At 51.9% G+C, this 17,330-nt stretch overlaps 1 protein-coding gene across 4 annotated transcripts; it reads left to right on the top strand.

Moving 5' to 3' along the window:
- Positions 1–12: 12 nt before the first annotated feature.
- On the top strand, positions 13–5,207 carry TMEM187 (transmembrane protein 187). 4 transcript variants are annotated; one of them, XM_025276878.3, is made up of 2 exons: positions 13–721; positions 3,843–5,207. In XM_025276878.3, the coding sequence occupies exon 2, from the start codon at positions 4,105–4,107 to the stop codon at positions 4,927–4,929; it is 825 nt and encodes a 274-aa protein (XP_025132663.1). In that variant the 5' UTR covers positions 13–721; positions 3,843–4,104; the 3' UTR covers positions 4,930–5,207. The 4 variants fall into 4 exon arrangements, with proteins under 4 accessions (XP_025132663.1, XP_006043710.1, XP_025132662.1 ...); XM_006043648.4 differs by having other exon boundaries at positions 3,839–5,207; XM_025276877.3 differs by having other exon boundaries at positions 13–747.
- Positions 5,208–17,330: the final 12,123 nt, after the last annotated feature.

Genomic DNA, 17,330 nt, shown 5'->3' with positions numbered 1-17,330 from the left:
GTCAATAGCGACTTTCAGCACAAAACAAAGATGGCGGCTGCGGCATCTGGGGAATGCCCGGATGAGGATGCCTCAGACGCGGTTGGCCCCGCCCCCTTTGGAACTGCCCCCCGGGTCGCTGAAGGGACACTCGCCAGAGGAATCGTTTTAACTAGCAGTGGGGACAGGGCACAGGTTGCAGAGAGTGGCTGACGGGAGACACTAAAATCAGGCTTCGGATCGGGGAGCGGACATTTTCCCTCTCCGCACACGTAGCTGGCTCCGGGGAAGCAGCCCGAAGCCCGCCACGGGGGAGCCGGGGGCGGGGCGAGCGTGAGCGATAACGCGGCCTGGCGCGCGACGCCGGGGGTGGAGCCCTCCCAGGCTCCCAGGCCTAACGCCCCGCCCCCAGGTGAGGACGCCGCCGAGACCCCTTCGGCACCCCAAGGAAACTAGCTGGGCTGCCGCGGGCCGGGCCGGCCCCTGCCCCTTTGCCCGCCGGGCGGGCGGCCAGGCTGGCGGTGTTTCAGGCCAGCGGGCGGGCGCGGGAGAGGTCCGTGTCGCCCCGCGTCACCTCGCGTCACCCCGCCCCGCCTTCTTCCCAGAGACCTGGGCCCCGCCCCTCGCGCAGGCGCACTACCGCCTTTAGGGTCCGCCCTTTTTCAAGATTTGAATTTCCCCCAGCAAAGCAAGACAGGCAAAATACCCGGATGGTGATCGCTGGCCTTTTCGCGCCAATACTGTAAGTTCTCACCACAATCTTGAGAGGTGGGTACATCATTTTGATGTTCCAAATCTTGCAGGAGCCCGTCTGGTCGCTGCTCCAAGCTCACTCCCAGACGGTGCAGGCTGCAATGCGCTGCTCTCCGGGATCTTGGAATGACAACAGATGGTTTTTCCAGTTTCTCTCATTTTTATTTGATCTTTACATTCATCAGCCTCTAGCCAAAATTTGGCCTTTCCTGCAACTAAAGTGTAGGTAACAAAGCACGGAGGGTTAACCTGGTGATTGTGTCACCAAGGGAAATGACATCATTTGAGATTATATAGCTTTTCTTTTAGATATCCTGAAAGTTAGCTAAACTGCAAGTTACTACAGAATAACTCATTTGAAATTACTGTAGTTATTCAACCTGCCCATAGATCCTGTAATTTAACATGTTAGTAGAGAAGCACATTTATTACTATATCATACATTATCAAAAATATTTTAATAACTATCTTTAAACATATTAAGTTTGTGTTTTAATTCTCTGTTTTAGTTTATGGATTTGGAAGCATTTGTTTGAGGAGAGGCCAAAGAGTCCTGTGACACAGTCAAGGGACAAGAACCCTCACCTGTGTTTCTGTGCCACCAATTGCCCTAAGTGACCTTGACCATTCATGTCACCTCTCTGGCCAAGTCCTTCCCATCTCAAATAAGGAAGCTGAGCTGCGGGTTCCCAGCAGCCTTGTCCACATGCAGGGATTCTGTTCTCAGAGTTCAAGAATTGCTATGGTAGCTCCTTGGGCATCCAGGTGGCTCAGATTGAGCTCTCCTGCTGGTGTCCTATGGTACAGCCTTCAGACTGGCATCCCCTTACCTGCAGAAAGGGAACAGTGGTTGTCAGGGTGGTCATGGGCACAACAAGCAGTTGTTATAAGGGATACAGGTTAAAGGAGCCACCACTGTGATAGGCGACAGTGGCTCTTGCTTAAATGCATACAGACTGAGAAAGCAGAAGAGTTTAAGGAACACATCTTAACCCCTCAGCCTGGGGATTGTCGGGTTTTGCAGGACTTCCCCCCGCAGTGAGCCCAGAACCAGAGCAGGGGAAAGGGTGATGCTGGTGAGCCCTCAGACCTTCATGTGCCAAGCAGGGGAAACTGGGAAGAACTTTAAGAGTCACGTCACAGGGGTCACAGCAGCTTAGGACTTAGGCCATAAGGGACCTGCCCTGGCCTTTCTAGTGACTTGGGAAGTTAGTTTGCTAACATGTCGCTTTCAGCTTGCGCAAGGGCTCGAGCAACCTCTGCCCAGCGGCCGGAGAGGAGTCCCTTTCTACGCCCTTCCTGGACCTCCTCCTCTAGCAAGCAGACAGTGTCGGACTGCCTGTCCACAGCTCTTCTCCATGCTTGGCTGGTAGACAGGAGGGTCAGGCTAGCACTGGCGGCCTGGGGCCCCAGAAGCCTGGCTCTTCACACCAGGGAGCCAGACCCTGGGTGGGGTCAGGGAAGGACCTGGAGACACCAGGTGAGGCCTCAGCTGGTGTCCCCGTCAGACTCGGGAGCTGAGTGGGGAAGTGCTGGTGCTGGAGAGGAAGTGATAGCTGAGTTGAGGGCTTCAGCAGGCCAGGCAGAGGAGGGCAGGAAGACAGACTATGCCTGGGAACTCACAGGACTGCATGAGCATGGCACTTTGGTGTCTGGCCAAAAGGCTGGGGCGTGATCACATGTGAGCAGAGAACCAGCCACTGAAGGGTGTTAAACAGGGGCAGTCCTCGAGGGGGCTGCTGGGGGCTGCTGTGTGCAGACCACGTGAGTGGTGGCGAGACTGGAAGTGGAAACCCTGGGGGAGGGACAGCCCCCCAACTTAAAGACTCTTCCTTCACCAGAGGCTGCAATGGGGAGGTGCACGACACTGGCACGGGCTGAGATGAGGGTCAGGACAAGGGCTTCAGTTCCTTCGTGGAAATGCTGCTCCCCTTAACAACAGGCTCCCCGGAGGAGGGAGGGGAGTGAGAGGGTCACCATGAGGCCCAGCTGACCACTTCCTGGATCCAGTTAGAGCAATGAAATGGCAAACAGGATGATGACAGAGGAGAGGTGCTAACTTTGTGCTTGAACCAAAATTAGCAGATCTTTGCTAAGCATGGGAGGGAGGGGTCAGGATCAGACCGGGCCCTGCCCTTTCAGGGCCTAAACTGCAGGAGGGGACAAGGGGCCTCAAAAATAAACAGTGGTCTGCATACCTAAGAACTCATGTAGGTCACACAACAACTCTGCTAGGATGTACATCCCCATTCTACAGGTATGCAAACTGAGGCCCAGAAGGGTTAAGGCCCAAAATCACACGGTTAGTAGGTGGGGGAGCTGGGGTTTGACCACAGACAGTTCTTCTCATCCCCACGCCTGTGTGCTTGCCTGCCAGCTTGGCTTTGAGTCATCTTCAGGGCACCAAACCTCTTCTCTTGTTAATATTAATACATTTCTTGGCAACGAGGCCCACTCACACCACAGCTGGCCCTGGAACAGTTGACAATCCATGAAAAGTCCACATTGTTTTTAATTATCTGTCTGCTTCCGTGACTTCAGGAAATGGAAGGTTTTCCTGGGAGCCGAGGACAGAAGGTGATTTTGGAAGGTGTGGCACTTCAGGGGAGGGCGGAGGAGGGGGTGACCCAGGTTGGCAGGCCTGGGGGGACGGCTCCCTCTGCCACCTGGCCTCACACCCACAAAGCAGCCGAGCCCTTCCTTCCTCTCTGCCCCCCACCCAACCTGCCCTACCATTCCCTTGCCTTAGATTCCAGAATCTGGACCACAGCTAATGTCTCGAATTTAACTGGGAATTTAGTTCAAAGGGCTTTGGGGCTGGCTTGGAAAACTCCACATTTGTAGTACCACGGAGGTGAGAAAGCATATCCTGAGTTTTAACAACAGACCTAGGAAAGATTTAAGTCTCTAAATGCAGTGGCTCTAGGGGAACGGAGACGAGGAGCAGGATTTTTTATAATACGCGGATGAAAGAAGAACAGCATAGGTGTCAGGAGAGAGGGTCATGATAAAAACTTTGGTAGAGCCTGAGGCTGAGAATCGGGAAGATGGAGGCGCTTTTCTGGATGGTTTTCTTTCTACCCACACTCTTTTTGTAACCACAAAGGAAGAAGGCAGAACGGGCCTCCACTGGTGCCAACCAATCAGCAGAACCGCTGCCTTCCTCGGAGCCGCTACCTCCACTGGGGCAAGGTCGCAGCATCTGTGTCGGAAATCACGGGGACTTCTTCCTGCTGGCTCAGCTGGGAGGCTGAGGAGTGTTTTGCAAAAAAGAAAAAAAAAAAAAAAAACCGTTTATCCGAATTCTGAAATAATAGCCGAGGCTGCTGCTCTGTGAAGCTCCCCATCCTGGGGCCACACCTAAGGTTCCAGATGAAGCCTGAGTGGGGGCAGGCCCTCTTCCACGTGGCCCTGGCCAGCTGCCTTTGCGTGGCCACTGTCCACACTGGTATTTTCGAACATGTCTCTGTCCAAGTGGGCTATGAGTACTATGCGGAAGCCCCGGTCACCAGCCTCCCTGCCTTCCTGGCCATGCCCTTCAACTCTCTCGTTAACATGGCCTACGTGTTCCTGGGGGTGTACTGGCTGCGGAGCCAGGCACGTGCCCCAGGAGGCCCTGCAGAGAGGTGGAGGGCTCGCTACCTGAAAGACGTCTTTGCAGGCATGGCCCTGGTCTATGGCCCGGTTCAGTGGCTGCGCATCGGGATGCAGACACGGCCCACTGCTGTGCTGGACCAGTGGCTCACCTTACCCATCTTCGCGTGGCCGGTGGCCTGGTGCCTCTGCCTGGACAGGGGCTGGAAGCCCTGGCTCTTCCTGGCTGTCGAGGGCCTCTCCCTGTGCAGTTACAGCCTGGCCCTGCTGCACCCGCATGGGTTTGAGTTGGCACTGGGCCTGCACATTGCAGCTGCCGTGGGCCAGGCCCTGCGCATCCAGGGGCGCCACGGCAATGCTTCCTCGGGAACGTACTTGGCTCTGGGCGTGCTCTCCTGCCTGGGCTTTGTGGTCCTCAAGCTATGTGACCATGAGCTTGCGCAGTGGCATCTCTTCCAGCAGCTCACGGGCCACTTCTGGTCCAAAGTCTGTGACGTGCTTCAGTTCCACTTTGCCTTCCTGTTCCTGACAAGCTTACACACCTGCCGAAGGTGCCCGCCTGCAGAGAAGATGCATTCAAGTGTGAGAAGAAGGGGCTTATGACCGCCAGGCCTCTCCCCAGAGTCATCAGTGCTCAGTGTCCTTGGTGTGATGATACGGAAGACTGTCCCTGCCTTTGAAGTTATAGGCTTCAGTATTATGAATATGAGCTTTCAATTTTGTGAAATGTTATACTTTCTGCAACTTACTTGCAAAGGCTTAGAGCAAATATCTAGGGGCCGGGGATGTGGGGGTCATTGTACTAGTCTTGTAATTTTTCTGTGGTTTGAAACTTTTCAAAATAAAATGTTGGGGGAAGTGACCCCAAGAAATCCATCACACTCACAGTTGGCTGGAGAATGGTTGTCTGCTTTGGGATGTTGGCTCCAAGCATGGGCGGGCGACTGGGGGGAAGGGCAAGCTTCTGACCAGTGTGCCGGGCAAGGCACTGGGGTTACCAGTGAGTGTCCCCAGAGGTAGCTGGCTTCAGGGAGACGGAGTCATATTAAACACACACCTAGCAGACTGATGGGGAAATCCAAAGGCCAGAGCACTAGTTCACCGTGACATCTGAGACTGCCAGGCTGACATCAGGTCACATGGAAGCCACACCTCTTCAGATCCTCTGTGGAACAAGGCAGGGTGCATCTAGATGAAGGAACACCCACAAGAAACACAAAAGTTGAGTTCTCAACAGAGTGTTGTTTGGTGGCTCTTCCCTCAGAGCCAGGGGATGCCTTAGATGTCCTTAGCAGCTAGGGTTACTGAAGTGTGAAGTGTCTGTCACCCATGGATAAACCCGGGGCCTTTAGGAACCATGATTCCCCTGATGGCATCTCAGGTTCACGGGCCCTGGAGTTGGCCTCTTTTAACCCTGAAGCACGCTTTTCGTGCAGATGATGTCTGAACCAGCAGGCCCATCCAGGGGTGGGCGACCCTGACAGATGCTGAGGACTCTGCTTTGGGCTTGCCCTGTGGAGACCAACTCTCTCTGTAGTCTCTCCTGCTTGTTAACATGTTCCTTAGACACCAGTTTCATTCCCCTGTCACCTGAAAGGCATCTGGTCTTTAAAGACACCAGTGAGGGTGGAGAGGAGAGGATGCCCTGTCCCTGCCAAATGGCTCCTTGGGATGGGCAGCCCACATACATCTGTTCAGTGTCCCCTGAGTGTCCCTAGAGCCTCAAGGGTTGGCCGGTGGACCATTGCCATGACTACCGAGGTGCTTTTGAAACCAGATACCTGGTGCTGGATGTTCTGTCCCAGCTGGCACATCTCCAGTGGGTGGTGGGTCTCAACCAAGTCATTACCTGAAGGATCCAGCCGAGAACCGTCACCTCTGCCCCTCTCCCCAGGAATGGGGCCCGAGGCGGGGCCTGCTGGGCAGCATTTGCCTCAGGAAGCAACTTTGTTCCACAACGATTATCTCAAAGGCTCTGTATGTCCTACAAGAGCACAATGGCCAGGACATCTTGAAGAGGCCAGAGGGGAACATGTGATTTCTCCAATGGCTTGGTTAGAGATGGAGGTGGGAGGGTGGAGGGCCGGGGGAGGACCAGGGTCTGATTGGGGTGGGGGAGGGCGCTCTGACTCCCCTCTGCTCTGCTATCTCTCTCAGAGTTGCTGTTTCCTTCCTTGACAGTGTGAGTCCCCTGAGAACGGGGCTTTGCATAGCCTCATTCATTCCATACCTTTGAGCCACAAACGTATTTAGTTGTTTTTTTATTTTTATTCTTTTTTTTTTTAACCAATTCCCATTTAATAAATAACCCTGAGAACCTTCTGGGTGTTGTTCCACTCCCGTGTCAAGCTGGGTCCCCACAGGAAACAGGTGGCACAGTGAGAGCAGGAGAACTACACACACCACTGTGTGCAGGTGGGGGGAGTGGGTGGGGAACCGCAGGGAGACCCTAGGCAGGGCGGACTCCACCCAAAGGAGAGACCCATGTGGAAGGGACACTTCAGGGGGGCCGAAACCCCCAGAAGCCCAAAGCCACTGCCTCCTGGCAGGCCTCCTACCTAACATGGTCCAGTGAAATACAGGATGACAAATGGTATTTTAGGACCACTGTGTCTCCAGTGCCGCACAACACGTGCTTATAAGCAATGAAAATGTTCATTGCTTATCTCAGATTCAGGTTTAACAGGGTGTCCTGACTTCATTTGCCAAATCAGATGACCCCGCATGAGCCAATCCAACCAAAGCCAGAGGTCTGGAACCTTCCTTCTCTAGCCCGTGTATTTGATCAGCGTTTCTCAAAGGGTGGCCAGCGTCAGCCACGCAGCTTCCTGTATCCCCTCCAGCCCTGGTGAGTCCTGCCTTTTGGGCTGGTCCCAGCCCAGCCCCAGCCCTGTCTGAGATGCCGGAGGACAACAGAGAAGCCAGTGGTTGGCAGATGGGCCCGCTCCCTGCATTTGGCCTAACAATTTAGAGGTTCCCTAGCTGGGTGGGATCTCAGAAAGCATCTGTGCCAACCCCCTCGTTTCACAGAAACTGAAACTCTTAGATGTTCGACTGGGCTGCAGATTTCATCACTGAGCATCAGAAAGGCAGGTGGCCAGCCTCCAGGCCCAAAGCCTCATCCACGGGGCGGCCCCACCTCTCCCAGGAGGTGGTGACTATGGCGTGGCCACCTGGCCCCTTCCTGCCCCCGCCAAAAGTAGTGGTAACGGTTTCACTCTGATCACGCAGGTATCCAGGCTCACAGCAGGGAAGACGAGCCACCCGAGAGCTCAGTCAGGGTTGTAGTGGCCCCGACATAGGACTCACCCCCCCACCCCCACACCTGTCTTTCCCAGTCGGTGCTGGGCATGGCTGCAGCCACATCTACGGGGGCTGCCCTCACCTGACCTCCTGCATTTGTGCCCTGGAGCTTGCCTTCCTCTGAATCAGCCTCAGGGGGCAACTCAGAGGACACCCGGGTTGCCTTTCCCACTGACACTTGTATTTCCCACAAAAACACTGTTTTTGACGGCGGTCAGAGAGGCCTCCCAGGGTCCCCAGCCACAGGCAAGGTGTCACAGGCTTTTTCATTTTGTGCCAATCTGATGGTGGCAAGGCAAGATCTTGCTGTGACTTTAACTCGTGCCCTTCTACGCACACACACGCACACTTGTGCACAACTCGTGCTTGTGCTTTCTATTGAAAGTTAGGATTTGTTCTTGCATAAGTTGTTTATATCCTTTCCTCAGTTTGGACTTTTTCTTCCAAAAGTTTGCAGAAGCTTGTTTTATATTACATTAGTCATTCACCTGTCATATGGATGATACATGTTTTCTTATTCTCATTTGTCTTTTGCTTTTGTGGGCATCTTAAAGGAAGGTGGTTGCAGGTTTTCCCTAGTCATGGATTTCTATATGTCTGTCTTTTTCCTTGTAGCTTTTGGGGTTCTTGTGCACATATCAGATACCTTTGTCAAATCTTAACATCTCTGATAGCTACTTCAGATATTTTGCCTTATAAACATGTATTCTAAAAGTATTCAGAATAAAAATTAAAATAGTTGAAATGTACATTCAGAAACCAACAGTGCTGTCATCACTGTTCACAGGAAGTTCACCGAACTGAACTTGACCAGAGCCGTTCACAGTCACAATACATGGCCGAGAGGAAATGCCCAAACCTCGTGAAACGCGTTTCATCAAAGGCTGGAGGACAAAGGAGGTTTTGTCTCTTGGCACTTAAAATTGGCCGCATCCCACAGGTAAGCATTTCCCTCTCGCCTGTGAAGGCCTCCATGAGGGGAAATCTTTGGGTAAATAGAAATGAGGCAATTCCAGTTCCCAAGTGAGCCCCCAGACAGCCATGTAACTAGCCCCTTATCAGCAGGGCTTAGGTTCCTGGTGTTTGCAGGTCCACGTGCCCCTCGAGCCTCTCTTCTAAGTGACCTGGAGGCTGCCCGCCGCCGCCTGGGCTGAACGATGGGGCCCTGGGTCCTTCTAACCATTTTCATGCATTTCTAGTATTTTCTTCCATTTCCTGCTTTTCACTTGGATCCTTGCCCTCCATTGCACTTCAGAACCGCTAACTTCTGGTTTTCCTTGTGCCTCTTCTTTCTTGGCCCTGCCCATCTTCCACTTGGGGCATCTTCCATGGGGTTTGCACTGCCACTATCTCAGCCATCCCGTGCAGCCTCACAGATCACATCGGGGTCCTGACCCTACTCTCCTACCCCAGAGGCAGCCGCCCTCGGGAGTTCGGTGTAACCCACTCCCTGGCACATTCTGAGACCTTTCCTGGAGGTGGAGGGAGACGAGCAGCCGTGCCCACTGCCCACTGTCACATGCTCTAAACTTCTCTAGATTCACCACGTGGTCCAGAGCCATCTCCTACCGGCTGCAGGACCCGATCTGTGGACGTTTGCCCCCAGGGCTCCTGGGTACCCAGCCGGGGAGTTCCTCCTTTGGTGCTGCTCTCTGGGACTCCCTGCCTACGTGTGAGCACGTCGCTAGAGGATCTGCCCACATGCAGCACGCCTGCGCTCCAGCCACAGTGGTTGCTGAAATGACTGCCTGCCAGAGTCTCTGTGCGCCAAGCATCACCAGCACATGGTGCTGGGAGAAGGGTTGCTGTCTGCTACGTGGATGGCAGCCAGCTAGAACTGCACTGCTTTCTTGCTTGCCTTTCCTGGCTTAAAATTGAAGTTGCCCGGAAAAATCAAACATACAATTACCGTAGGATCCCGGAATCCTACTTGAAGGGGATCTCCCCACCAGAAGGGAAAGTGGGGCCTTGAAGCGATACTTGTCTCCCTGTGTTCACAGCAGCCTTATTCACAATAACTAAAACATTTAAAACAACCCAAGTGTCCGCCGATGCATACTTGGATGAACAGAATGTGGTCCAGCCCCATAACGGAGTGTGATTCAGCCTTCAAAAGACAGCCGCTACACCACCACTGGACCAAGGTGTGATGGTCAGTGAGAGAAGCCAGACACAAGGACAGACACAGTATGACTCCACTTGTATGAGGTGCCTAGAGTCGTCAGACCCTAGACAGAGAGAGGAGGATGGGGAGGGGGCAGAGGCTGGGGTGGGCGGGGGGTGGGGGGAGTTAGAGTCTAATCGGAGTTTCCATTGGGGAAGATGGGCAGTTCTGGGGATGGACACACACCCACATGAACATACTTAGTGCCGCCAACCTGGACACTTAAAAATGGTCAAGATGCTACATTTGATGTTTGTTGTTGTTTAGTAGCTAGGTCGTGTCCGAGTCTTTGCGACCCCATGGACTCTAGCTCACCAGACTCCTCTGTCCATAGGATTTCCCAGGCCAGAATACTGGAGTGGGTTGCCATTGCCTTTCTCCAGGGGACCTTCCAAACCCAGGGATCAAACCTGGGTCTCCTGTATTGGCAGGTGGATTCCTTAGCGCTGAGCCACCAGGGAAGCCCAAATTTGATGTTATCAGTACTTAATTACAGTTTCAAAATCCACATTGCTGTCTGCAGTTCAGGAGCTGGGACACCTTGCATACATTTTGTCCGCCTTCTGTGCCTCAGTTTCACCTCTCATATGAGCACTGGACAAGGTCACATAAAAGTAGGTCACAGGCTTCCCAGCAAGTCCAATTGTCAGAATCTGCCTGGCAATGCAGGGAACACGGGTTTCATCCTTGGTCAGGGAAGATCCCACATGCCACGGAGCAACTAATCCTGTGAGCCAAAACTTCTGGAGCCCACACACTCTAGAGCTTATGCCCCACAACAAGAGAAGCCACTGCACCGCAATCAGAGAAAGCCCATGCAGCAACAAAGACCCAGTGCAGCCAAAAATAATAAATAAATCTTAAAAAAAAACCAACAAACCCAGCAGATCAGGAAAGTGTCTGCACAGAACTGGGTGGTGTCCTGCCCACCCTTCCCGCCCCCCCCGGGGCTGCGTCTCTCAGCGGCATTGTAGATGAGGAAACACATATCATTCCAGGGAGGATGGAGGCCTTACTGTCAAGGACAGTAAGTTTAGAGGAGGTAAATGACCTTCAGGTCCGAGGAGGTAGGAAGTGCCCAAGGTAAGACTTGCCCTGCTCTCGGCTGCTACGTTGGTCTTTGTAACTGGAGCCCTTGCTACCATGGCTTGGGAGCCAAATTTCGTTTGGAAAATACATTGAAAAATTCAGATCTGAATGACATAACATGTAATTCATGTTCTTTTGTGTTACTTTTGATAACTTTTTTTTTGGCTATGTGGCTTGTGGGATCCTAGTTCTGTGACCAGGGATCAAACCTGAGACCCCCCCACTGCATTGGAAGTGTGGAGTCTTAACCCCTGGACCACTAGAGAATGCCCCAATTCACACTGTTAATGAGTATGTTTCAGTGTGTTTAGTTCATTCACAGGGCTGTGCTGGGACAGGGGCTGATTTTCTGTTGAATTGTTGGAGGACTGGACACACCATTCCTACCACAGTGCACAAGGTTTTCGATTTCTCGACATCCTCACCACCACTTGTTACTGATTCTTTTTTTTTTTTTCAATAATTTTTGACTGTAAGCCTCCTAGTGGGCATGATACAGGGTCTCATTGTGGTTTGAACATACATGCTTAATTTCAAAACCCTCTAATCAGCGCTATACTGTGTCATGGGGCACCTCAGCTTTTCCGGAGAACACCCTGACCTTGCCCGGCAGCCATCTGAAATGTTTATCATTTGCAACTCTTTGTCCTTGCCGTTCAGATGGGCTTTCTTTCCAGATTGTTCTTCATAGTGTACAACCCAAACAGGTGGGGGAGCTGAGAGTGTGACATCCACAATGAGCTGAGCCAGCCCCACAGGGTGTGCGGGCGGGGGGGGGGGGGGGTTGCTTCTGTGGTGGCCGACACAACAAACAACAGATGTCAACTCTGAGAGCACTTCAGATAGTGGGACTGTCAGAGATTATAGACATTGTCACACTGCATCCAAACCACAACTTCCAGGCATATGCTGTTTACTAGACACTCACCTAAAACATATGTCTGTGGAAAGATCACATGTGAGGGAAGGAGAAAAACAAGATCTACTTGGCACCTAAGAACCAAGAGGGAGCTGGTGTAGTTATATTAATATCAGACAAACCTACAACATTTTAGGAATATGTTAAAATAGTTTCAAAATATATAAAGCACAAATGGACAGAACTCCATGGAGAAATAGACACATCTAGCACCTTAGAGGGAGGTTTCTATGGGCTTTCCTTGAAGGTGTTGCAGGAAGGGGGACCCCCTTCCAGGGCCCAAAACTAGGCTCTTGTCTAACACTCGGAAATGAATTGTCCGAGGAGACACATGTGCTGACAAAGCAAGAGATTTTATTGGGAGAGGACACCCAGGTGGAGAGCGGTAGGGTAAGGGAACCCAGGAGAACTGCTCTGCCGCATGGCTCGCAGTCTCGGGTTTTATGGTGATGGGATTAGTTTCTGGGTGGTCTTTGGCCAATCATTCTAATTCAGAGTCTTTCCTGGTGGCACACGCATCACTCAGCCAAGATGGATGCCAGCGAGAGGGATTCTGGGAAGTGGATGGACACCCAGGTGTCTCCTTTCGACCTTTCCCGAACTTTTCCGGTTGGTGGTGGCTTATTAGTTCCGTATTCCTTATCAGGATCTCTTGTTATAAAACAACTCATGCAAATGGATACTATGGTTCCTGGCCAGGGTGGGCAGTTTCAATCAGTGTGCTTCCCATAACAACTCCCCCCTGAGAGACTTCATACTCAAGATACTTCTTGGGAATTGGGGCGGAGGTCTCTTTCTTCTGTAACTTCTTCCTGCTGTGCATGGGCGTAGGCCTGCCTAGCAGAGCAGAAGTCTCTCTCTACCAGATCTAACTCAAGGTAGTTTTGGCCTGAAACCAGCATTCACCCTTATAATAACAGCAATTTAGTTTGAAACTGTTGGCCCCTCTCAGAGATGAAATAGACAGGGGCCAAACAGGAGACCTAACAGGATGGTCATCTCTGGTCCCCGGAAACAGAAGGCAACATTTGGGGTGAGGGTTGCAGGATTTGTGACCCTTTTTGATTGGTTGGTGGTGAGGCAATAGAGCTGTGCCCCAGGAATTTTGTGTTCAGTCTGAAGTTACCATCCTCCACCTGGGTGGGGGCTCAAAGACATTGTTATGCATATTTCTTTGAGTAGGAACCAGGACTCTGTCTGGAGGCTGCCTGGTCCAGGAACTAAGATCTCCCAAGATGCCTGGTGCAGCCAAAAAGAAAAAGACTTAGAACTACAGTAATAGAAAGAAGGAAATAATAAAACTGGTGGCTGACAGTGAAAGTGGTATTTAAAGTAAAATTTACAACTTTATGTGCTTACATATCTGCATTATTTTTACTGAGCCAAAACATACTAAGTGTAACCACTGGAACTTTCCATACACACAGCGGAGGCGCCATCAAACTCAGCCCCAAAGCAAACTCTCCAGATTCCTTTTGCAGTTCTAGACGTTGGTATGAAAGGAAGCTCACAGTGACATCCATACCCAAATAGGCATGTCCATTCCTTTTTATCACTGAGCAGCAGTCTGTGATATGGAGGTCCCGCAGCTCTGTCAATGGGCATTTATTTAGTTTGTTTCAAGCTGGGGGATCATAGGAGAATAGCTGCTGTGGACATGCAGGTACAAGTCTTTGTATGGATATGGACTTGTGCATTCCTTGCTTTTTGCTATACACCTAGAAGGGGAATGGGCTTCCCTGGTAGCTCAGTTTGTAAAGAATCATCCTGCAATGCAGGAGACTCCGGTTTAATTCCTGAGTCAGGAAGATCAACTGGAGAGGGGATAGGCTACCCACTCCAGTATTCTTGGGCTTCCCCTGTGGCTCAGCTGGTAAAGAATCCGCCTGCAATGTGGGAAACCTGGGTTTGATCCCTGGAGAAGGGAATGGCTACCCACTCCAGTATTCTGGCCTGGAGAATTCCATGGAGTGTATAGTCCATGGGGTCGCAAAGACGACTGAGCGACCTGCACTGCACTTAGAGGGGGAATGGCTGGCTGAGGGGGGCTGGGTAGGTGAAGTTCAAGTTGGTAAGAAAAGTGGCTGGCCAAGGTTGCGCCGCGGTTGGCTCCACTCCCTTGCCGACACTTGGTATGACCAGTCTTTTTAGTGTTAGTCATCTTGGTGTGTGTGTGCACAGCCATGTCCTTGCAGTCTTCTCAGGCGTTTCCCCGGCGACCGACGAGGCTCAGCAGGAGGCGGGGGCGGGACTGTGCAAGGAAGGGGGAGGGGGAGGGGGGGGGGGGGGGAGGGAGGAGGCGGGGAGAGGCCCGCAGGGAGGAGCGCCGGCCCGCTGGCCCCAACCGCCGGACCCGCCGGCCGGCGCGGGGTGTCTTCCGCTTCTGAGCGGTGGCCTCGCCCAACCTCTCTGCCAACTTGGCTACGGACACCTCCGACACTGACCCCAGAAGAAAGAGAGCAAAAGGGGAGAGTTGTCAAATGCATCCTTTCTGGCTTTTCAGAAACGGGTCGTGCCACTGTATTCCAGAAAGTAAAGACAAGCTTCCAAGTGCGTCTAATGAAACTGAAAGAACCTTCCTGAGAGTGGCACACAGGCCGACTCCCCGTGGTTCTCCCTCCTGGGCTCAGTTCCAAGAGTCCAGGCCGGGCGGGGTGCTCCGTGGATACTTCTGGCCTGACTGATGGTCTGACCTGGTTTCCAGACTTGACAAAGAATCCCTACCCACCCCGCCAAAAACAAACACACCACAAAGAAAACCTCAGATTCTTTGCACCAAAATATTGGTGCACAGTTCAAAAATTAAAAATTAGCTAAGACAATCCAAAAGCAGATTAAGAAATGAATATACCATAACCTGGGGCTTCCCTGGTGGCTCAGCAGTAAGGAATCTGCCTGCCAATGCAGGACACGTGGGTTCGATCCCTGGGTCCGGAACATCCCCTGGAGAAGGAAATGGCAACCCACTCCAGTATTCTTGCCTGGAGAATCCCATAGACAGAGGAGCCTGGCGGGATACGGTCCATGGGGTCGCAAAGAGCTGGACACGACTCAGCGACTACATGACTACACAATGCCATAACCAAGTGGAGTTCATTCCAAGAGTGCAGAGGTGATTCAACTACAAATGATGTTACTATAATTAGCAATATTAATACATCCAAGGAGGAAAACATGACATCAGTAGATCTCAAAAGGGTATTTGAAACAATTCCACCCAAAAGAATGGAAAGTGGGGATTGGGACAGATACTTATACATCAGTGTTCACAGATGAGTGGACAAAGTGTGGTAGAGACACACAGTGGAGTGTCCTTCAGCCTTAAAAAGGAAAGAAATTCTGATACATATTTCAACACGGACAAACCTTGAAAACATTATGCTGAGTGAAATAACCCAAGACACAACTGGACAAAGAGTGTATGATCTATGGTATGGGGTCCCTAGTGCAGCCCAGCTCACAGAGGCAGAAAGCAGGATACTGGGTGCCAGGGCCTGGGCACTGGGAGGGGACAGAGCTTCAGTTGGGGAGGTGGAGAGAGTTCTGGGGATGGATGGTGGTGATGGCTGCACACGAGTGTGAATGATCTGAACTTCAATACCACTGACCTGGACAGTTCAAAGTGGTCAAAATGGTAATTGTTAAAAAAAAATCAGTTCGCTTAATAACACAGGAATTGGAATAGATGGCGTTCCAGTTCACTATCCACCCCAGAACGGTGGCTTAAAGCAACACCAAAGATCCATTTGGCTGGTGGGTCCAGATCATAGGCAGGGCTCATCTCTGTTCTATGTGGTGTCAGCTGGGGCCAGCCCACTGAGGGCTGGGCATCTTTGCCAAGATGCCGTGTGGGCAAGTGGGTGCTGGATGGTCCCTCTGCACACGTGCCCCTCTGGGTCACCCCCCTCACAGTGTGGGACCTGTGAGGGTGAGCCTCTCAAGAGATGGACTTCGCCTTGGATGTTACTAATTTCTTCTGCCAGACCCCATCTAGTCAAGGCAGTCATAAAGGCCCGCCAAGGGCCAAGGGGACTCTACCTTCTGATGAGGGAGTGGAAATGTTCTGGAAGAGCAAATGGTGTGGGGGATATCACTCCAGCCATTGTTGGAAAGTTAAATCTGTGATAGAGGCTAGCTTCAAAAGCTGATATATGATATATATGCATGCGTGCTAAGTCACTTCCATCGTGTCTGACTCCATGCGACTCTATAGACTGTATAGCCAGCCAGGCTCCTCAGTCCATGGGATCCTCCAGGCAAGAACACTGGAGTGGGTTGCCATGCCCTCCTCATGATATATATATTTCAAGCCAAAAGGCTAGATGAGTTACTGTCTGGATCCTTCACTCTGGGGAATAATTTTGAGGATTAATCTGGGTTGCTTTGTTGTTCAAGTCGTGTCTGGCTCTTTGCGACCCCATGGACTGCAGCATGCCAGGCTCCTCTGTCCTCCACCTCCATCCAGGAATCCATCCACCCTGCGTTTGCCTTCTTTCTCACCTCTCAGCCCTGCTGATCCCACAGCTCTTGCTGCTGGGGGTCCCTCAGTAAGACATACTTCTGGGTAGAAGTCAGCGAGAAAGCCCACCTGACACCCACCATCTCGTCACTTTCAGTCCCAGGGGGAGGCGGCTTCCCCCACACTGCAGCAGCTTTTGACCTGCTCAGTCACCCAGCCTCTTAGCTCCCGGTGCCTCTGCTATGGCAGGAAATTCTTGTCTAGGACGTAAAAGTTGTAAATAACTTTATTGCTGATTTCAGGAGCTTCCTCAAAATCCATTTATCCAAACATGGCCTTCTTTAACCAGCCCTCATCAGGGTGACGGCCTCCAACTGAGCATCACAGCCCCGGCTTTGCAGAAGGCCCTTTGTTCTTGCAGTTACCTTCAAAGCCCTGGCTCAGCAGGGTCCACGAATCCTGAGTCAGGTTGGCTCCATCCCCATCAGATCCCATCATTAAAAGTCCAGCCTTACAGCAGACTCAAAAAATCTAATTAAAAACATCTCACCCCTGACCTGGCCCTTCCAAGAAGTCTCTAAGGCTCTGACAAGGTCGTGGTCTCTCTTAGTGCAGGCTGAAGTGATTTTGGCCTGGCCTGACCAAGAATCATCTTGGTGACCTCACAGGGGAGTGAGTGGGCGCCAACAGGGGCCTAGGGGTCCTAACTTGTGAAATCTGACACCAGCATCCTTTCCTAGTCCCGTGTTACATCACACTGGGAACAAACAGACCATCCTGTCCCCAAGACAAACAATTCTGGGACTGGGCATCCTTTCCCACTGTGTTGTCAAACTGGGAACAGAGCAGAGTACATGAGCTTCTGGCTCCAGGACAAACTTGGTCCAGGAATGTAAGACTGTAACCCAACCCTAGGTGAAGACCCAACCCTAGGCTGTGTCCACCAATCAATCCACAGTGACCATGTCATACCCTTGGCTTGCCCCCAGATTCCCACCTGGATATCACTGCGCATTTTCCTGGCTCCGAGTCATTTTTCTAGGTTCCTCGGTCGAGGTGGTATCCTTCTT

Source organism: Bubalus bubalis, chromosome X, assembly GCF_019923935.1.
Source record: "Bubalus bubalis isolate 160015118507 breed Murrah chromosome X, NDDB_SH_1, whole genome shotgun sequence".
Lineage (NCBI taxonomy): Eukaryota > Metazoa > Chordata > Mammalia > Artiodactyla > Bovidae > Bubalus > Bubalus bubalis.
Note: the sequence above shows the minus strand (reverse complement) of the source record. Positions and strands in the feature narration are given on the sequence as shown.